Source organism: Giraffa tippelskirchi, chromosome 7 (genome assembly GCF_054371585.1).
Source record: "Giraffa tippelskirchi isolate mGirTip1 chromosome 7, T2T-mGirTip1v1.2.pri, whole genome shotgun sequence".
Taxonomy (NCBI): domain Eukaryota; kingdom Metazoa; phylum Chordata; class Mammalia; order Artiodactyla; family Giraffidae; genus Giraffa; species Giraffa tippelskirchi.
Window position 1 is genome coordinate 36,275,938 of NC_137281.1, and position 21,015 is coordinate 36,296,952.

At 44.1% G+C, this 21,015-nt stretch overlaps 1 protein-coding gene across 15 annotated transcripts in view; it reads right to left on the minus strand.

The window, feature by feature from the left end:
- NUP93 (nucleoporin 93) overlaps positions 1–21,015 on the minus strand; it is a 112,115-nt gene that overhangs the window by 6,921 nt on the left and 84,179 nt on the right. For 5 of the 15 annotated variants that reach the window (XR_014060625.1, XR_014060626.1, XM_081514332.1 and 2 more), the window contains 11 exons: positions 14,048–14,122; positions 11,826–11,915; positions 10,181–10,320; positions 6,264–6,396; positions 4,766–4,923; positions 3,565–3,730; positions 3,203–3,296; positions 2,241–2,432; positions 1,478–1,604; positions 1,286–1,358; positions 1,008–1,052 (listed from right to left, as the gene is read on the minus strand). Coding sequence is in view for 11 of the 15 variants with exons in the window: in XM_081514332.1 (XP_081370458.1) it covers positions 1,008–1,052; positions 1,286–1,358; positions 1,478–1,604; positions 2,241–2,432; positions 3,203–3,296; positions 3,565–3,730; positions 4,766–4,923; positions 6,264–6,396; positions 10,181–10,320; positions 11,826–11,915; positions 14,048–14,122 (1,293 nt within the window). In the remaining 4 variants the exon portion in view is untranslated. Of the gene's footprint in view, positions 1–1,007; positions 1,053–1,285; positions 1,359–1,477; positions 1,605–2,240; positions 2,433–3,202; positions 3,297–3,558; positions 3,731–4,765; positions 4,924–6,263; positions 6,397–10,180; positions 10,321–11,822; positions 11,916–14,047; positions 14,123–21,015 lie in introns of all 15 variants that reach the window. The other 10 variants (XR_014060624.1, XM_081514331.1, XM_081514334.1 and 7 more) reach the window with 3 other exon arrangements.

Here is a 21,015-nt window from a genome sequence, read left to right on the forward strand (position 1 = left end):
GACGTCTGATTGGCTGCCTGATTCTTCATCAGCCCTGGACCAAGTTGGGTGACCGACCTTCTCTGCCACCCTGGCAGCACAGGTCAGTGAAGAGCATGGGCTCTGGGGTTAAGAAGGACTAGGTTCCAATTCCAGCTCATTTTCTTACTAGCTGTGTGACCTTGAAGACAAAAATTAACCTCCCTCGTCTCCACTTCCTCCCTTGAAAAACAGGTAAGTTTCGACACTGTTGGGTTCTTGTGATCATTAGGTGAGAACATATTCATCGAGCATTCAGCACAGGGCTTGGCAGTTGTCACTGCTCCATAAGCACGGTCATCATCACATTGTCACCAGCACTGCCACTGGTCTTCCTGAGCTGGATGGTGTAAGCAGTGTGAGCTCATTTCAAGATTTCTGGGTCTAAACCACCCATTTTTGTAAGCAGGGAAAGTGAGTCCCTGAAAGAGGCACAAGGAGCCCCAAGTGGGGTCAGGAGGGGCCTCCACGCCAGGGCCTCTGCCCCATCCACACGGCCCGGTAGCCATGATGGGTCTCAGGGAATCGCTGAGGCTCATGGGAGCAGCTCCATCTCTGGGGTCAGTGCAGAGTTCTGAGCCCTTGAAAACTACCTTTGGAGAGAGGTCAAGTGCATCTCTAATTTCCCATCTGGGGAGAGTAGGCGTAGTCATCAATTTCTTTCTTGTATATTTTCTGAGCCAAGAATGGCAGAAATGTAGCCTTCTCAGATGAAAAAATGGCAGGTGTAAAGAGATGAGTATCCTAAACATAATTTAAAAAGCTATCTCACCACAGATTTACATATTTCAAGGAGAAATGTAAACGTGTCTAACATCAAGGTCATCACTCAGGACCTGTAATTTTCATTCTTTGTTTTTAACACTAAGCAACTTCATTCAGATCTGCATCTTTAGTACCTTGCATCCTAAAACCTAACTGTATTTTTTTGGACAATTGTAAATCCCCACCTGCAAACTAACACATCTCTAGGGGTGTCTTTAACCCACCTTTCTGCTTCCATCATTCTCCAGTTTCCCAAGAATCATATCGAACTGCAGAGACAAAAAATGTTTACCCAGTTTACTGGATGAGGATATATACATAATCCACAATTCTTTGGAGATGAGAGAGAACTAGGGGAGGTGGAAGAAGTCTCGAGGACACTGAGATGGAATCAACATTTTCAGAAACCAAAGAATATTCTAAAGCTCCCCGCCTCCCCACAACCCACACACTGACGTGATCAGCATGAGAACCTGTATACTGGAAAGGTTAGGAGATATACCTCTCGACTTTCTATCACCAGCTCGCTCACACAGCGCAGAAACATGTTTTCTCCCTGACTATCCTTCTCATCCCTAGGAGGAGACAAAAACATCCTGGTTTCTGAAGGTGAAGCTTCAAGGTCTCTAATCATCATTTTCATAACGGCAGAAATCAAAAGCAGCTGAAGTAAATGGTCAAAAGCCAGTCTCACCTGAGGAAGTAAAAGTACTGGAGGGCCTCTCTCGGGTCTGTGGACTCAAACTTCCGGGTGTAGAGCATGAGCAGCCGCACAAAGTTCAGCCTCCGCATGCAAGGAGGGTCGCCGGGCTCATGGCTGACTGCATGGGGTGGGCGGGACAGAACTGGTCACAACCACACAACCAGGAGCTAGGGGAACCAAGCCCAAAGACCCAGCGGCACCCACTCCTGCAGCCCAGCCAGCATCTGGCAGTGCAAGCTCAGGCCAGTCCCTTCACCACCGTCCTCAATTTCAGCCCAAGCACAGAGTGGAGAAAATGGCATTTTGTAGTGAATCACTAGTATGCTGGTCTCTGAATGAAAAGGTGGCAACAACCGCCCATTACGGCACGTGCTCCAGGAGGGGCGGGGGGTCTGCTGCGCTACTCAGGAAACTGCAGCCACGCGGGCACATGTGTCTTCTCTCCCTCCTGACTACCACCCCATGCCGAAAGGCATACCTGATGGCTGGCTTGGCCTTCCAATGTCTCCAGTCAGAGCCCCAGTGGGAATCAGTCTCCCTAGGTTTATATATTGAACGCCCCAGGGAATCTGGATGGAGGAGGGAGAGGCAAGACCCCCTCACACTGATCACCTGAGAGGCCCAACTGTCTACAACACTCTAAAAATGACTGGCTCTGTTTGCCTGGATTCTTTTCGGTCGCAGTTCTGCATCCACTGTCACCCGATGGGGGATGTGTTATGTTGTGGAGGTGTGAGGGCCAACAAATACTCACGGAGCTGAGCACTCTGTCCTGAGGATTTTAAAAGCAGCTTCAGCTCAAAGAGCACCAGCGCCACATGGACGGCGTGGCAGCGCAGCCGCTCCATGCGGAAGAGAAAGGCAATGGCGGCTTCAAACTGCGCCGTCAGGAACAGCACTTGGAAGTACAGGAAGGGCTGCTGGTTCACCGTGAAGTGGGACTCGCCTGAGGGAGAGCAGGGACAGCTGACTCAGAAGTGAGTCTGAAGGAGCAGCCGACCGGCAGCCCCAAGTGCTTAAAGGGTGGGATGAAAGCACCAGCCTGAGCTGGAATGGACTTGGGGGCTCTGGACACAGTGGACGCCACTCCAGCTTTGCCCTGCTTCCACAGCCTCCTGACCTCACAACACAACTGGAGAGTGGGGGGCCCGTGTTGTAAAACCTGGACTTCTTGCACTAGGTGGAAGAGAAACAGAGAGTAGGACCTTTTGCATTCGCAAAAGGGTCTGTTTATCTCCTGTGTCCTGATGAGTCAGGCACTCAATAAGGAGAGGAATGATTTCCAAGCTTCAGTTCCCTCAGAATCACGGCCTTTAACATTGCTGACCACCAGTGGGAATTTCTTTTCTTCCCAGAATTTTTAAACAGAGAAAGAAAAAAAGAAAAACTATTTCTGTTTGTATTCAGATGCAGTCATTTCAAGATCTCTGAGGGCACAGCAGCCGAGTCCTCTTATGTCTCTCTCTGAGCCAGTGTTTACCAGAGCTGTTCAAAGAACTGTCAGTGACTATGTAAGCCACATCCACCACTTAAGGCCATGGGTGTGGCCTCTACCTGAATCTGAAATAACTGTGTTGTTGTGCTGTGTTTTGAAGGTTCACAGGGTTTTGGAGGCGAGACAGAGTTCAGAGATGAAGGATTTTCCCAGAAAGAAGCTAACCAGTGACCTTAGGTGGACGAGAGGGAGAGGAGGCATTTTTGCTCAGGGGACCTTACCATAGTCTTCCAACAGCTGTTTTTGGAACTGAGAGAGAGTGAGCCTGTCCTGTGGGGAGCTGGTGCCATCGTCATCGAAACACACCTGGTTCAACTAAACCCCCAAGAGAAACACAGGAATTGGTACCAAAACCTTCTGAGCCAGGAGTGAGCTTAGAGCTGTTTGAGCTCAAGGCTCAAGGCTATGCTAATGGCTGTGTTATTGGTTGGGAATATTGCACAATAAAAAATGGACCAGGAGACAGAAAAACCACTAGTGCAGTCACCTTACTGGCATCATACACTAAGCAGTAAAATTTGTGTGCAGAGTGTGAGCAGGGGGAAGGGGCAAATGCCCTGCTGGGCAAGGGAAGCACGCCTGCCTTCAGCCACAGGTAGTCCTCGGTTTTGTCGGCCACCTCGCTCTGGTTGTCTGTGACATCGCATCTGCCAATGATGCAGTACACGGCCCGTTTGTAGGGGTCCGTGTTGTTCCTGAGGGCCCTGCGGTAATGCAGTCGGAGCTTGTTTTCCGTAGCTGGGGACAATCTGAAGACACAAGGGAAGAGAAACAGGCTGAAGATCCTCAAGAGCACCTGAAAGCACCCAGGGTCCAACCATACAACAAAGCTATGAAGCCTTCCTCCACGAAGGGGAACAGACACTGTCCCACCCACATCCCTGGGGACCATCACTTTAACCTGACTTGCAGCTCCCAGGACCTGGGTCTCTGCCTGCTGGCTTCCTCCAGTAGTGGCCTTCAGGGCAGAAGGTCTGGGGAATTGAACCCCCAGCCTCCCACCCCTAGTAGCCTCCAAACAGTGATGAACGAGACTGAGTCAGTCCTTTAACTGCCTCAGTCCCCTCTGGCCTCTCCACTCCCTTAACCCTGTGACATCACCCCCAAATAAATTCCCTACACTCAAATCTTTGCCTCAGGGTCTCCTTTGGGGAACCTAGGACACGGTCCCTACTTTACACTCTGATATGAGCAAGACAGGACTATGGTTTACCACACTCTCTGGACATGGACACTGCCAAAAAAGTAACCCTGGTTTTCCACACGTATAACTGGGGTAACTACCACTATTTCTTCTATATACGTGCACATATATTTAAACTAGGTTTGAATATGAATTTAAGTCCAACTACATTAACAAAAACCAAAGAAAAGCTAATGTTTTGCAGTTCCTTAATGTAAGAGGAAAAAACCCCAAAAAACAAAAAACAACTTAGTGAAGTAATTCAGTGGTTATATCTCAAGTTTGCTAATGTCCAATTCTGGCCTTTGAGCTATGAAGTGCATGAAAACATATTTTCATCTGGATCAACCAGAAAAGCACTAAGAGTGAACAAGCGAAGCGTAATACAACAGTTTCATTTTATAAAGCATTTCTGATGTGCCTAGGACTTTATAAGTCTAGACATTAGTGTCAGTGGGGCTCTTGAGTTCTTCGTGCTTTCCAAAGTTCATTTTTCTCCCAAGCAGAAACTTATTTGGAGCCATGCACAAGGAAAAGAGAGCAACGCCACCCCGTTGATCCCACGTGGCTTCTTCTGGACTCGGCACCTCGTTCACCGTACCTTCTGTCCTTGCTGTTCATGTACTCCTGGAACCAAGTTTTGAACTCTCCCAGCTGGTGCTGGGCTCGGTTGACCACCTGTGAAGCAGCAAGCAGGTCTCCACAGCGCATGCAGTAATAAATTAACGCCCACACAGGATGGCCTTCCACCTCTCCATCCTAAAAAAGGAAAGGTACTCAAGTAGACAGGCAAACAAAAGCTAACTGATGGGTTTCAATGTGCTGTTCCTCAGCTAAACCTCTTCTTATATTAAGTCACTCAATCTCACAACTCTACTAGGTAGGGACCCTGAATGGCTTCCTCCTCTCTGTTTTACAAACCAGGAAACTGAGGGTTGTTAAATATTTTTCCATGGCAAGCTGGTAAGCGCCAGTCTAACCTAGAGCCTTTCCTCTACAGCACCATGTGTCCCACGTGACTCAAAGCCAGCTGGTGGGTTCTTCATGGAACCCCAGGATTCACAGCGAAGGGGTGACATATTCTTCTGTGATGATTTACAGACATGCACTCTTGCCACCCCAACAAGTAAGGGCTGAAGACATTCACTTACCAATAAGAGACTATCATCATATTAAAAGAGTTTCACTGTGCTTGGCACTGGGGATCTAGGAAAGCAGGTCTGATCCTACAGTCTGAGCAATAGAGCATCTCTCCTAAAAGTGGCTGTGTCCCCAGACTGAGCAGCAGCCCGGTGATTATTCCTCCCTCTGCTCCTCCTCGACTCCTCCAGAAACGTGGACCTCAGACTTCCCTTCTTGGCCCCTCCAACCTCCCCTCAGCAGGACTCTTCCTAAAACTCAGACCTGACTGTGTCACTTCCCCACTTAAACCCCATGAGCTGTTTGCACCTTAAGTGCTTAGCCTGGCGCTCCCCAAGCTGGCCCCCCCCGACACACACCCAATAGGCCAAGTGCTCTATCCTGCCTCGACGCGTTTGTTCTCGCTGCTCCCTCCTCCTCGAAAACCCTATCCGAGAGACCGCTGGCTGGCGAGCTCCTACTCTTCAAGCACTAGTGTGGGCCTCACTTCCCGCAGGAAGTCAGCCTCCTGTGTATTCCACCACCCTCAGTACAGAGATCTGGTTCAGCACTCTGCACACAGCATGCATCTGACTGTAACTGGACTGTGAGCTGAGAAGAAAGGCACTTCCTAGGAACCACATCTAACTTTGTTCTGCCAGCTATTTGAGCCAACAATCTCAGAAGTCATCCCTGACTCTGTGGCTCAGACCCATAGCCAAATTCTTCCACAGTCCTATTGGGTCCACTTTCAAAACACGTCCAGAAACCAGTGACATCCTCCCCCTGCACCCTCCTCCCCTGCCATCATCCCCTGGACTCCTGAGCCACCCGCCTTCCCAGGTCTCCTAGGTTCTCTTCCCACCGCCTCTGGTCTCTTCTTCATATAGCAGTTTCCACACATAACCTCATTTCAGCTGAAAAGGCCTATCTGAGAGACTGATCTGGAGGAGTAACTGATCACATAAAGGTGCTAGTACCTGAAGTCCAGGCAACGGAGCTGGAAGTTTAATGTTCAGGAAACTTCGAACCAACTGGTAAGTCCCCGGCACTCCGCCCAGCTGGGCCTGATGCAAGTTTCCAAAGACAGTCACAAGGGTGTAATTCTTATAACTGGAAAAAATTTGAAGGCACAAAAAAGAGAGGGAGGTTTGAAAACACATATTACATGTATATGTGTCCATATCCACAACATTAGACCGTGAACTCCACATGGCAGGGCCTGGACTTCAACTGAACACAGAAAAGGAAACAGAAGTGCATGCTTAATGAAGTAAGCTACATTATTGATTCAGTGGGCAGTGGATTTCTGTGAAGACTTCTTATTACTGTGGATACTCAAAAGAATCCCTGGAGCCACATAATTGTGGATTTCAAATGCAGAAAGGGGTGCAGAAAAATAAGTGCTCTGCCTCACAGCCTAATGCTCTAGTGGGATCTTCTCAAACTTTTTATTTTGAAAAATTTTAAACCTACAAAAAATTAAAGAATAGTTCAATGAGTGCTCATAGGCCCTTTACTTATATTCATCAACTGTTAATATTTACATGAATGTTCTTCTCTCTCTCACACATATGTTTTATCTGAACCATTTGAAAATGTTATAGAAATACAGAAATCAGGGGCCACCTTATCTGTAAATATTTTACCATGTACCACCTAATTAGGACATTCTCCTACCTAACCTCAATACTATCATGATATCAAGAAAATTAACATTAATGTACTGTTATTGTCTAAAATATACCATATATTCACATTTCTTAATAATGTCGTTTATAGTTTTTTTAATTCAGGAGCCAATCCAGGGAATGCATGAAATTTAGTTGTCATGCCACTTCCATTTCCCTTAATCTAGGATAAGTCTACTACTTTTTTTTCATGACACTGACCTTTTGAGGAGAATCTAGGCTAGCTACCTGGTATAACGTCCCACGTCCCACAAGCTGAATAGTTTCTCATGACTTGGTCCAGGTTCAGCTTTTTTGCTGATGCTGGTACTGCCACAGTGAGGCACGTAATACCATTTTACCCCATTCTTGGTAACATTTAATTTGATCACTTGGTTAAAGGTGTGGTCCACCAGACTGCACTGCTGAAGCACCTCCTTTCCCCTCTGAAACTAGTAAGTACTCTGTGGGGTACCACTTGGAGGTCACGTGAATATTCTGTTCACCAATAATCTTTCACTCTATAGTTTCCACTGATGGTCTTTGCTGAACCCACTGTCACACTGGTGGCTGCAAACAATTTTCTATCATTCCCTCTTTATTTTCTAGCATGCTTCTTAAAATCCTTTATAGCATTTTAAATTGTTTTCATATTAAGATTAAATGGTTCAAGTTACAGATACTCAAAAATGGGGTTAATATAATGAAAAACTTTCAGGTGCTTTCATATGCACTAAAATGTTCAACATCAGATTAAGTATAATAGCAGACTGAGAGAGAGAGATACACACATACCCCTCTCAGAGAAAAACACCTAAATGTCAATTACAGAAGACAGAGACTCAGAAATTGATGTTTTAAAAAATGATACTGACAAAAAATTTTACAAGCAAACTATATAAAACCATATATTGTACACATTGGGACCATAAGCTGTGTAAAAGATAAATATCAAACAAATATTCATATGTCCCAAAAAGGCAGTGGGGGGTGGGTGTGGGGGTGGAGGTAAGGAAACACAACAAGGTATCAGGAGCCCCTGCATGTGAGAGAGGGGACTGCTCCTTTCTTCAGGTCCTCTTTTTGGCATGTTTCAAAATTTCTATAATAATCATGTAGTATTTTTATGATGAAAAATAAACATAATTTGATTTAACAAATACGAGTTCTCTATCACTGGAAGTATTTAAAAGCAGAGGGTGGAAAAGAGATTAGAGAAGAGCCCTGTAGCAACTGGGACAGACAATGCCCATTATGGTCTCTTCCAACTTGAATGAAGACAACCCACATGCTGGAAAGGGCCTCAGTTGAGCAAACAGCCTAAATTCCTTGATAGCTAAGAAATGCTACCTTGCTTCAAATTTGAAATACTCAAAAAAATAATTTGGGACCAGGCCTGCTTTGCCTTCTGGTGTATTACATCACTTGAAATACTGTATGTTGGGACTTCCCTGGTGGTCCAGTAGTTAAGACCTCGCCTTCCAATGCAGGGGTTGCAGGATCAATCCCTGGTTGGGGAGCTAAGACTCCACATGCTTTGAGGCCAAAAAACCAAAACATAAAACAGGAGCAATGCTGTAACAAATTCAGTAAAGATGTTTAAAATGGTCCACATCAAAAAAACTTAAAAAAAAAAAAAAAAAAAGAAATGCTGTATGTTATACTCTCAGTGGATTAGCACCAGCAAAAATATTTTTTTAAGTGAGTACAGTTATCTGAAATATTCCCTTTATCAAAAGGGACAGCAAATACTTAAAAAAGATGCCAAGAGAGAGACGCTGTTAGATTGAAAAAGAAAATAAGCATATAATAGTTGTGCACAGCAAACTCCCGAATAGCTCCAAGTGCTGCTAAAGGAATTAATGGAACAAGATCATTCTAAAAAAGCTAAGTGAAGAGAATAATAAAAGAAATGGGACAGCTTACATATACAAAACCCCAAAGTGCAACCTGGTACCTCTGGTGAAGTAAAGCACCAACAATGAGGATTAGGTATACTGAAAAAAAAGCAGTCATATACTTTTATTCATTTAAAAAAAAAACCAAAAAACCATAATTTTTTAATACACTGTGAGAAATTTTTTGACTCATATTTTGCTAACTTGTAGCAAATAAATACCACTATATATATTAGGTTTTTCACTTACAAAACTTACATTACAAAAATTGAGTGAAAGCCTGATATAATACTTTATGAACTCTTTGCGTCTGTGATAGAAGAAATGAAAGACCATTTGGAGTTTCAGATTTTTCTTAACATAAGAATGGAGGCTAGTGAGTTTAATACATCTGATGGTGTTCATCTTGTATAGCTATTAAATAATTAATTTAGTATTTGGTATAAAAACCTGTTCTCTCTCTGCCATATCAAGTCTTGAATTACCTTGACTTCCTAATGAAGTATTATTTTGTTGACAGAGGGTGACCACACAACAAGGCCATTGGCAGCTGCATGGGTACAGAGGCAAAGAGCTGCAATTGAGCAAGTGTATTCAGCTTGGCTTTCTCTTCTCCAGCCAACAGAGAGAGGCCCAGCACCCTGTCTCTGAGATAAAGAGGGTCTGCTGCACACTCATGACAACACCTGCTGGTCAATTCAGAGCTAGGAGTGCCCACAGGGTGTGGATGAATGACACGGGCCCTACCAACTAGGGGGACAACAGTCAAGGCACACGGGCACAGCCGCAAACCTCTCTGTGACCAACTCCAATTAGTGAGGAGGTGGCAAAAACCCAGGCACAAATCAGAGGCATTAGCAGCTGGGAAGGATCTGAACTCACAGGATTAACCAAGCAGAGCCAGAAGGAAAACAAAGGCTCAAGGGCCCTTCCTAGGGTTTGGAGGTGGTAAAATGCTGGGTGGGAAAATTAAAACGTTGAGAGAAAACCGAGAGCCTGAGGAGTAATGGCTGAACCGCACAAGGGCCCAGGATCCTGACCCAAGGCATTGTGCCCTAATAACTCTGTCTCTGTACTGAGGGACGGAGAGTGGAGAAAGAGAGAAAAGCCTAACAGGGCTCAGGGCTCCCACTCACGTGGTTTTACATCTGTGCAGAAACAGTTTTGGTCGAGAAGTGCTCCTAAAAACAGTACAACACCTCTCAGACTTGCTCAACCTTGTTTAAATCACACCAGCTTCAGAGCACTTAGCTTGAGGACCACTTCAAACAGGGGAATGGCTGCCTTCAGGGGATTTTAAAGGCGCCCTCTGTGCGGCCGCCGCCTCACCTCTGCTCCAGGTATCCCAAGGCCTGCCTGACAAACTCCATGCGCACTTCCACGCTGTTGCGGCTCTTCAGGGCGTCAGTCGCTGGCACCAATAACACATCCGTCATTTGTTTCACCATGGCCCACATGTCGGAGATGTTCTGCACAGAAACGACACTGCATGTGACAACGCTGTGGGGCTGGGCAAGCAGCCTGGTTCTTCATGGTGATCTGACGTGGAGGGGGCTGAGGTTAACGTCCTGTCTGCAGCCCTCAGGCTCAAGCCCAGCACAGAAGACACGCCTCGGCCCGGCCAGTGGCCAGGCTCTCATCTTCCTGTGAGTAGCCTCCATCCTGAGTTGGTTTTCAGATCAATTACTATTCCAGGTCTGACATAACCACCTACATAATTGAGACCACATGAAAGTAACAAGAACACTGAATCTCAGTGGGTTATCCCTTAAGAGAGAGTGAACACATTTATAATCGTCCAGAGCTCTAGGAGTTTAAACTCGAATAGCTGCATGTCAGTCCTTACAAGGTCATTTGAGTTTTTTAAGACTTAAAATAAGAGTTTAACCTAAATAATACAGGTTTTGTCCTCCCAGAGGCTCTCCAGGGATCCCTGCTCTTACCCTATTTTGTCAGCAGCATGGCCTCCCATTTTCCTGCCTACTCACTCCCCTCAAAAGGCACCTCCAGTGCAGCCTCCTAGAAGAGGCACGGGTGTGCTTGCCTGCGTGTAACCACCACACAGCTGGACTCTCACGTCCCAGAACCCTCCTGGTTATAAACTTTGACTTAAAAGCGTGTTCCCTGAACCCTTTGCAATGTTATAAAGTTAAGAATCTCTGGAAGGCAGCAGCAATTGGAGAAAAAGCAGGTATACACATTTTCCAAAGGAAAAGAGAAAATCCCCTTTTCATTGTCTCTTGCAAAAGTTAAAAAACTGTAGAAAATCCATCTAAATGTGACTCTTTCTGGGTGGTGAGAGAGTAGGTAAGTTCTTACTTTCTTCTTTAGATTGGTTTGTATTATCTTACAATTTATTATTGGAAAAAAAAAAAGTTGGCTGCCTTGTGAAGGAAAAATGTGTTCAAGTCCTTGCTTCCGTTACAGACTTCCTTCCTTTTCCTGTTCTTCCTGGCCACCTACCAATCTATCCATCCCCTTTTTTTGTTTTTTATTTTTTCCCCACAGTGGGAGAAACTGGGCCAAGGATAAGAATTGAGGGGCAGGAATGAAGAGGGGGAGTCAGAGAGAAACAAAACCAGCGGCATATGAAAAATGCTTGCAAAGACCCCACCCTGAGTCGAATTCAAGGGGCTTACGGTATGAAAACCACATCACCTTTACAATTCACATCTCATGAAAGAGCCCTGTCTGTCTTAGGAGGGAAACTGACAGGGTGGAGCTGGAGCCTGATAGGACTTCAAAGCAAACACAGCTTGGCTGGGCCTTTTGAAGATGCATTAAAGATACATATATTTATATATATATACAACAGCATCATCCAAAAAAACCACCTCAAAATAAAACTCTGAAGAACAGTTAACATCATCTTCCAAGGCACAGAATTTCTCTTTAGCACACTTCTGCCAAATCAGCAAGCCGCTAATCCCATCAGACCCCCCATGTGTCTCCCTGGGCCGGCTCTGGGCACTACCTTATCATCCAGCTCTGCGATGGAAGCACAGAGGTCCAAGAGGTTAGGCTGCAGGTGTCCGTTTATAATCTTCTCATTATAGATATAAATCTGAAAGGAAGAGCAGAGTAAAGGGCATAAATTCCATTTTTACCTCTCCTTTTCAGAACCCCTCGAAGCAGTTCTGAAACCAACTTCTGCCCAGTGGTCAGAAGCTTCGGCCAACCTTTCCTTCCTCACAGTGGCTGAACTATCCAACACTGCCTGGAGGGCAAGGCCTCTGGCTAGCTGCTCCGTCCTTTGTCTGAGCTTCGGGCAGTGGCATGAACACACACCAGAGCTAACTGCTTCCCCAGCCTTCCTAACACCTGGGGAGTGGGAGCAGGGTGGACCCGGGGGAGGAGCACCACGTACAGTTCTGCGCTACTCTGCTCAGCAGACCCTCAGTCCCAGAGAGTAAGGACCAAAGTGGAAGACGGGACAGTAGAAGGTCTCTAGCTGCTGTTTCCTAGGAATCTGAGCAGAGTCTGGTCACCTTTCTGACAAAAGGACTGAATGGCCCCAGCCCAGGGCCTGTGCACTGAGTAAGGACCGTCAGGCTGCAGCCCTCCACATGTGTTAGAAGAGCACTTCTGCCCATTTGCAGTACCCATTTCTCTCATCAAGAATCCCGGTTCCTTAGTAAAATCTCTCAAGAAAAAGGAACTATGTGATGTTTAAGGAATGGAAAAGCCAATATTACTCTGGACTTTGTTTTAAAAGAACCGACACAGTGATGGTGAAAACCAGTAAGTTCTACTCGTTTGCATTCTGAAATCCTTGCTCTGTTGAGGATTGATCTAGGCAGTGATTTTAGACAAATCAGGACCCTGTTGAACCTTACTGCCCTCTGCTCTCAATGGGGGAGAGCAGAATGTGGCCTCCAGGAGCATTAGAAAGACAAGGTGGTGTTTATTCACTCAATGAGCATTTCTGAGGGGCCTTCCCTTGGGTACTGTGTTCAGCATTGAATATAAAGGTTCTCTCTCCACTGGAGGGGACTGCCACGTAAATAGACACATGACATAATGGTGTCCTGAGTGCTGGAAAACCTTAGTCTTATAAAGCTTTAGTCTTCACAGACACAGAAGATCATGGTTTCTCTCCTCAGAAGCTTGTAATTTCATTAGGCCTGAATTCTGGAGATGTCTGTGGCAATGGTAGTCAGTCATACAATCAAAGTGAAATTTTAAAAAATGTAGATGGAGTATGGGAGATCTAAAAATTGGAGAACAAATATTAGTAAAACATGAGGGAGTTGGAAGAAGGGGGACTTGTGTGTGCAAAGCTGACACAACTTTCACAGTGCTTTGAGGGAAGAATATGTTGTGCCACTGTGGCCCTCAGCATTACCCACTTTCTTTCTTCCACCGAGCCTGGGGTGGGGTGGGTGGAGGGCCGCAGTGGCACCAACATATTCTCCCCTCATAGCACTGTGGAAGTTGGTCACAATCGAACAGAAGTTCCTTGGTGACTTCTGGTGCAGGAAGCCCACCACCTGCAATTCAAGAAACAAGACTGTTTTTCCTTCTTGATACTTTGTGCAGGAAAGCAGCAAATTAGAATAAAGTACACGAGGCTGGCACAGCTTTACTCAAAAAGTCAATTCCAGGTATGTACTGTCCTGAGGGCAGTTTTGTGTAGTTTTCACACCCTATACTTTAACACAGAGTGTCTCAATCTATATTTATACTATCGCATGGTCATGATACACAACCAGAACCACAATACCCCAAATACTATGAGCTTCTCCAGGACAGTAATATCCAGTAACGGTGGGTACACTATGCTTACCCAGGCAGAAAAACATTTAGAAAATTTCTTTCTACAACAAGGGAGGGAGCAGGGTTTCTGATAATACCATTTGCCAACCAGGTGATCAGTTAATATAGAACTCCATTTGCTCAACAGTGCAATTACTCAGAGCTTTACTGTACATGGACTGTTGCCAAATACAAAATGAGATGCCTTGATCAGCATGTGAGGCAGATTTCAATTTCCCTAAATCAAACCTGAGTCATTCTATTACCCAATTTGATAGACTTCTCCAGGGACCTAGATGGTAAAATATTAACAAGTCCTCTGAATGAAAACCCAACTTGCTTTTAGGGTCTGACTTTCACATGAAGTCTGTGTTCTCTTTTACTCTCCAGAGGGCTCACGAAGATTTTCCTGGATTTGATTTTCCTTGAGAACATGCTTACCTGCCGGGCGTAGGCCATTTCGATGCTGTCTAGAGAGCTTCGACCAGGGGGTCCTGCATCACTGATGTAACTTGGCTGTAGATAAATACACATTCAGAATTGGTTCAGAACAGCATTCAGTCACGTAAAGGAAAAAAAAAATCATAAACATTTGTTTGTCTTTAACAGAGCTGTGAGGAGTCTGTTTCCTAGTCAGACTTCCTGAAAACAATGATTTTGGGGGTTTCAATAGAAGGTGACTCTCTTATCATGAACACATAAGGGAGCAGGGACAGGACCCAATGAACTCAATACACAGGAGGCTGACGAAACTGCAGGGATATCTCAATAACTGTTTCTCAATGACTGTTTCTATCTTTGTAACATTTGGTTTCAATCCCAAGCTCCAACTCCACCTCATCTTCCTCGTCCATGTCTTTACACCAGTGAGGCTGTGGTGTATGTGGATCTCCTGTTTCCATCAATCATATTAAACAGCTGAGAAAATGGAGATTATAGGGTCACAATACTGAGATTCAGACATTTTCTATCTAGAGTCCACACTAAGGCAATAGCTACTGATGAACTTCCTGTACCTGAAGATACAAAGTCAGTCTAGGTTGAGTCATTTATTTATCTATTCATTCATTCAGTAAACATTTGTTAAGTGTCCACCTGCCACATGCACAGCATGAATGCACCCATCCCCACAGGGATGACAGGAAGACAGCCCATAGAGGCTGCCCACAAAGAGCTTACCATCTGATGGGGAGAGTCAGACACCAATATATAGAAAGATTTATTAGTCTTTTTTACAGAAAGATTAAAGTTAATCTTTAGCTAAGTTTATTTCCTACTGTAAACAAAAATGGATCAAAAATAGATACGTTCCAATTAGGTAAATGAGACATATTCTTAAACTACCAAATTAGTTCGTACTGTACTGCAGCAGAGATCAAATTCTTTAAGCGTCTCTCATTAAAAAAAAAAAAAAATCAGTGCTCTATTCTCTGAAATCTAAAACAAAGCAGTTTTAAAGTAGGCTTTGTGGGAGCAGATGGAACATAGCAGCAAAACCTCCCAGCACCACCAAGGCTGGCAGAAGGTTACCAGCGTGAGCATGTGCTGGGACAGGACAGCGAGGAAGGAGGGCCAGGAGGCAGAAAGGTGGGCTGTAAAGCTTCAGCTTCTGGAATGAACACTGGACTGTCTGGACACCTGAGTTCCAGGAGGACCACTCCACTCCCTGGTTTTGGGGTCCGGGGCCAAGCACATTCCTTTGGAGCCTCAGTTTCTCATCTGAGAAACCGATGAAGGGGCTGTCCTAGACAACCTTGAGAAGTCCTCCCAGCTCTGATTTTCTGCAGTCACTGCTATTAAAGGAGCTGTAAATAGCTCACTGTTCAAAATATTGAATTTGGTCTCACTACAGAACAGCAAAAACCAGTGTATTGGAAATTTAAGAATATAACTAACACCTAGTACAACACGCCTAATTTTGATCCATATTTATTTACAGTAGGGACGAAACTTAGCTCAAGGTTAACTTTGCTCTTTCTAAAAAAAGACTACGAAACTTTTCCATATGTTGGCCTTGAACTCTCCCTATCAGATGGTAAGCTTAGCAAATGCTGCCGCTTGGCTGATTGAATGAACATTTCACATCCCTACCTCTAGTCGCTGCCACTTCCCCCTCTGGTATATGGAGTTAAACATATCTAATAGTGTGTTGGTAAACGTTTAACAACTGAGGAAGGGGACTTGATTTGTAGCATTTGCTGGTTTCTTTAGTGTAGACACTCCCACGCTGGCAGAATTCAAGCTATTCCAAGTGATATCAATGAGATAGCAAATATTCTGAAAATCTGACAACAGGCCCGCATGAGCTTACCCCTACACACTACCCTTTCCAGCCTCCACTGCAGCTGGGAGTGGCCATGCACTGCCCTGGTTCTAGCCAGTGAGACAGAAACACACGCCCGGCAGTACATTCGGGCAAAGTGTAGCTTCTGCTTTTCCTGAGAGAGGGGGAAAAAAGAGCCTGGCACGGCCTTTCAGCTTTCTGACCTGAATGCAAACTGCATGTCTAGAGCAGCAGCAATCATCTTGTGAGCCTGAGGGGGCTGTGCTAAAAAATGTTGGTGTACAGAAACAAAGACGTGTCTCTGATGGCACTGCAGAGAAAGTGAATTTAAGGCCCACTCTTTCCATACCTGCAGACTTGTTAGGTGAGAAAAATAAATTCCTCTTCAAGCTACAGAAATTTAAGTTTTCAGTTATTCACAGCAGAAGGCATTCCTATCTCAAATGACTGAAAACCATCAGGTTACAGTAACAACAGCCACACTCTCTGAGCAACTACTATACACCAAGCAGAGTCTTAATTTTCATGTATTAACTCCACAACCCTATGAGAGACATACTTTTATTATAACAGTTTTACAGAGAAAGATACCAAAGGGCACAGAAAGCAACTTGCCCGAGGACACTCCAGTAAAAAGTAGCAGAGCCATGGTTTGCATCCACAGTCTGGGGCCACAATGCCTGCCAGGGTAGCCCGGGGCAACTGTCCAAGGATGGCCACTGGAGAACAAGTGAGTAGTGGTTTAGAAAGCTTGGTTCCACTGCTCACTAGCTACACGATCTTGACTGAGTACACTGCTTCTTTGGGGCCTGGGCTTCTTTAGATGTAGCAATGATACAGGGGCAGCAATGATATTTACCTTATAGATGAAAAGATTAAACGAAGAAAATATTACCCGCTTCACAAGGAGTAAGTAGGAACAAGTAGAAAGAGCTCACTGTCCAACATCTGACCAGTAAACGTTAACTGCTATCACATTAAATAAAAAATAAACCACAAGGAACATGTGAATAAACCTGACGCTGAACAATGGATAGATATGGACACTGCAGAAACATAACCTACAATATTTTACTTTCTGTTGGCTGGAAATTCTCCTCTCATTTTTCTACAATGAGCACGCATTCCTTGTATGAACAGAACTCCCACCAGCTCATTTTCCACTTCTGAGTGTTCCCAGTAACACCGTGACGAAGACTGTTCTATAACACAGCCATCTTTCTGGAACAGAACTAACTCTCTGAAAGCTGATGATCCCCAAGTCTTTGAAAGAACAGAGCACTAGGGTTGTTAATTCCAGTAAACTAACTGGGGGAATAAACAGGGATGAAAGGAAGAAACGCCATGAAATACTTCTGCAAGGACACAATTGTTTCAGCTAAATATACATAAACAGCCTTGAGAAATATTTTCTGGTACTACTAGAAACCTAATTCTAAAAATTATCCACTTAAAAAGTAGTTGGTTTTCAGCCTGCAAATTTCCATTTAAATGAATTTTGCTTAACATGCTTGTTTTCAAACATAGCTTTCCTTCATTTGCCCTTGGCGGAGCCTCTATTTCACCACACACAAAGTCAATTACCCACCAACAGGATGTGGACATGCACATGCCTGAGGAGAGGAACCAGCAAACATTCACAGGAATCTCAAAGCCAGGGGCTGCTGGAGGGCTGGGAAAGTGGACGCCAGTGTGCTGTGTGGGGATAACATTTCAAACTTTTCAGGTTTGCCTGACTGGATCACAGTGAGGGTACCAGGAGCACGGAGTCAGAGACCAGAAAGGCGGGGAAGATGGGAGGGCAGGGCCAGGAGGACAGCAAAGGGTTCACCCAGGAGTCTGGAAATTGTGGAGAAACAGCAGTCTCTGGGAGCACAGACATGAGAAGGGTTTTCTCAGTGTACATGGTGTTCCCAAAAGAATCATTTTCTTTTCTTTTTTTAAATCAGACTTTAAACTTTATTTTGTATTGGGGTATAGCTGGTTAACAATGTTGTGGCAGTTTCAGGTGAACAGTGAAGGGACTCAGCTATACATATACATGTATCCATTCCCCTCCCATCCAGGTTGCCGCATAACGTGGAGCAGAGTTCCATGTGCTATACAGTAGGGCCTTGTTGGTTATCCATTATAAATAAAGCAGTGTGTACAGGTTGATCCCAAACTCCCTAACTATCTCTTCCCCCCACATTCCCTCCCCTGGTAACTATAAGTTTGTTTTCTAAGACTCTGAGTATGATTTGTAAATGAGTTCATTTGTATCATTTCTTTTTAGATTTCACATATAAGGGATGTCATATGATAAAAGGGCCATTTTCTAAGAAAGCATTCCAGAACTGGGAAGATATGGTTGGAGTGGCAGGGGGTAACTGCAAGCTTTTATCAAGCAGCTATTTTTGTATATAACATATCCAAGGATAAATAAATCTCTTTTTCCAAGGAGGAAACATTCTAGATAGGGAAAAAGGAATGTAACTAGCACTCACTTTTAGCAAAATAAGTACAGACTAAAAAGAAAATGTGATGATACTACTGAAGGAAGAGAGTTTTTAATTTCCAAGTGGAAGGTTTTGGCTTTACATAAACAAAACAGAACCAAAGTAATTAATGTATAGTAGTTGGCTATAAACTTTGTACATCATAGAAGCTCAGTACTACTAGGGAAAAAACACCAACTGGGGACCAGAAGACCCAGGTTCTAAATGCAACCCCACTGTGGGACTCTGGGTAATGACACCTAACTTCTCTGGGGCATAGCTCTTCATGGATAAAATGGGAGGAACACTTGGGTCATTTATATGATGAAATTTATTACAGCCACTAAAAAATGACAGGCACCTACACACTAACCAAGAAAAAGCTCCAAAATAAGTTAAAAAAACAAAACATAATGCTAACTTGTAGTATCTGTTATATAAAATGCTGTCATCTATGGAAAAGATAATAAATTGATTGGATGGACACATATGTATAAATGTGCATATAAAGACAGAAGAGGGAATTGAAAGGACAGGATGTCAGAGGTTATGTTGGGTTTGGGGTGGAGGACAGTGGCTGAATTTTTACAAGTACGTTCAACCATCAGAACGCTGTGCAAGAAGGTGTTCATGTGTGATATGGCTTGATATTAAAATGAGTTGGTTCTTTAAACTTCTTTTTGAAAGAGCAGCAGAGCACTTTCCATACTTGAAATTCTATTCAAATTCCAGTATGTGAAACAAAACCAGCCCTTTCGGAAACTACCAGGGAGCCATAAAATACAGCTTGGAATCATCTAGTCCGGGGTTTTAAAATTCAAACTTTGTCAGTCAATATTTTTGCTGTATCCCACCAAATCTAACCATCTATTATAAGACATCATGTTTATGTACCACTAAGAAAGAAAAATGCTGACAATAAACTATACCATTGATTTAAGACATATCTTGATTTCAGAGATGCTAGTATTTAGAAAAGATGTGTAGCTGGGAGCTGATGAAATACGGTATTAAGTCAGTTATCAAAATTAGAGACTACATTCAACATATACCGTTCACTTCCTGTAACGATTAAGCTACAACAGCTTCTTTATCAAGGCTCCTGCTTGAGAAGCTGAGTCATTTCTCACATAATACAATAAAGCACTAACCACTGACTATGTCTAACACCAATACAGCCATGACACACTGAGGTTAGATAAAAACTTACTTTTAAATACTGTTTTAAATGTTGGCTGAGATATATCAAGGATTCTCAACGCTGCTCCCAGCCTGCATGCTGTCATGCAAGCAGCACAGACTGGGGGTGTTCTTCGCACAGGCCAGCCGGAAGGTCTGGGGCATAGGGGTTCTTAGCCAGGAGTCTCTTTCTTGCTTTAAAGACTATCATTTTTATTGAGACCAAAACTTGGAACATTATTAACAATCTTTCAATTCCTACTTCCTTTAAAAATTATTATCTTTTTCTTCAATGATATCCTAAGGAAATTAATTTCCCAAATTGAATTTTGCTATTGAAGCATCATTTTCCTTATTAAAACTTGCCAGGAATAGATATTACTAATGTGTTGCTGCTTTTCTGTTATCAGAAGGCTTGAGGGAAAAATGTTTCAGGAATCACCATCTCCTAGTTCATTTTTGTTTAAAAAAATAAAAAAGGCCTCAAGTGTCTCTTCATATTAAATTAGCCAAATTTGGACATTTTCCTTCAATGTAAGGTCAGCTCCAATGACTGGAAGCCTCTTTCCTAGCTAATAACTCTCTGGATTCCAACAATCTTATTCTTCACAATAAAGTACCCAGAAAAGAATGGTTTAGATGGCAAGTCATACTTTAATTATTTCCTCTACTTATGAGATATTTTTCATTCCCAGAAACACTTCATAAATCAAGGGACAGTTAAAAAGGGACAGATCCATCTTAAAATAATAAAAATAAACTTAACAATGTGTGCATGGATGTGTGCTAAGTCGCTTCAGTCATGTTTGACTCTTCGCAACCCCATGGACTGTGGTCCACCAGGCTCCTCCCTGTCCATAGGATTCTCCAGGCAAGAATATTGGAGCGGGTTGCCATGTCCTTCTCCAGGGGATCTTCCCAACCCAGGGACTGAACCCACGTCTCTTAGTCTCCTGCACTGGCAGGCGGGTTCTTTACCACTAGTCCCACTGGGTAGCTTACCAAATACCAACCACCACCATAAACACTGCTGGGATGTGCTAAGCGTGTGCTCTATGCCGGCTCTGGGCCAGGTGCCTTACACACGTTCTATGTTCCTTCCAGCCATTCTTTAAGAGAGGCCTTTTACAACGAGGAGGAGAACAATGTGGTTCTCGGGAGAGGCCCAGGAACTCAGGCCTGCTGAATTCCAAAGCCTGTCTCTGTGGTTTCCTACGGAGAGGGTAGAGAAAGTGCCTGCCCAAGTGGAGCTAATAAGACCTTTCCATCTTTTGGAAGAAAATTATATGGGAAAAACACACGGTTCTTCCACACATCCACCAGAATGGTTGAACTGAAAAAGACAAAAAATACCATGTGTGGCAAAGATAAGGAACAAGGAATTCTCACAGTGCTGGTGGGAGGGAAGCGTGAGACACCGTTCTGGAAAACTGCCGGGCAGCATCTGCTAAGGCTGAACACATGTGTAC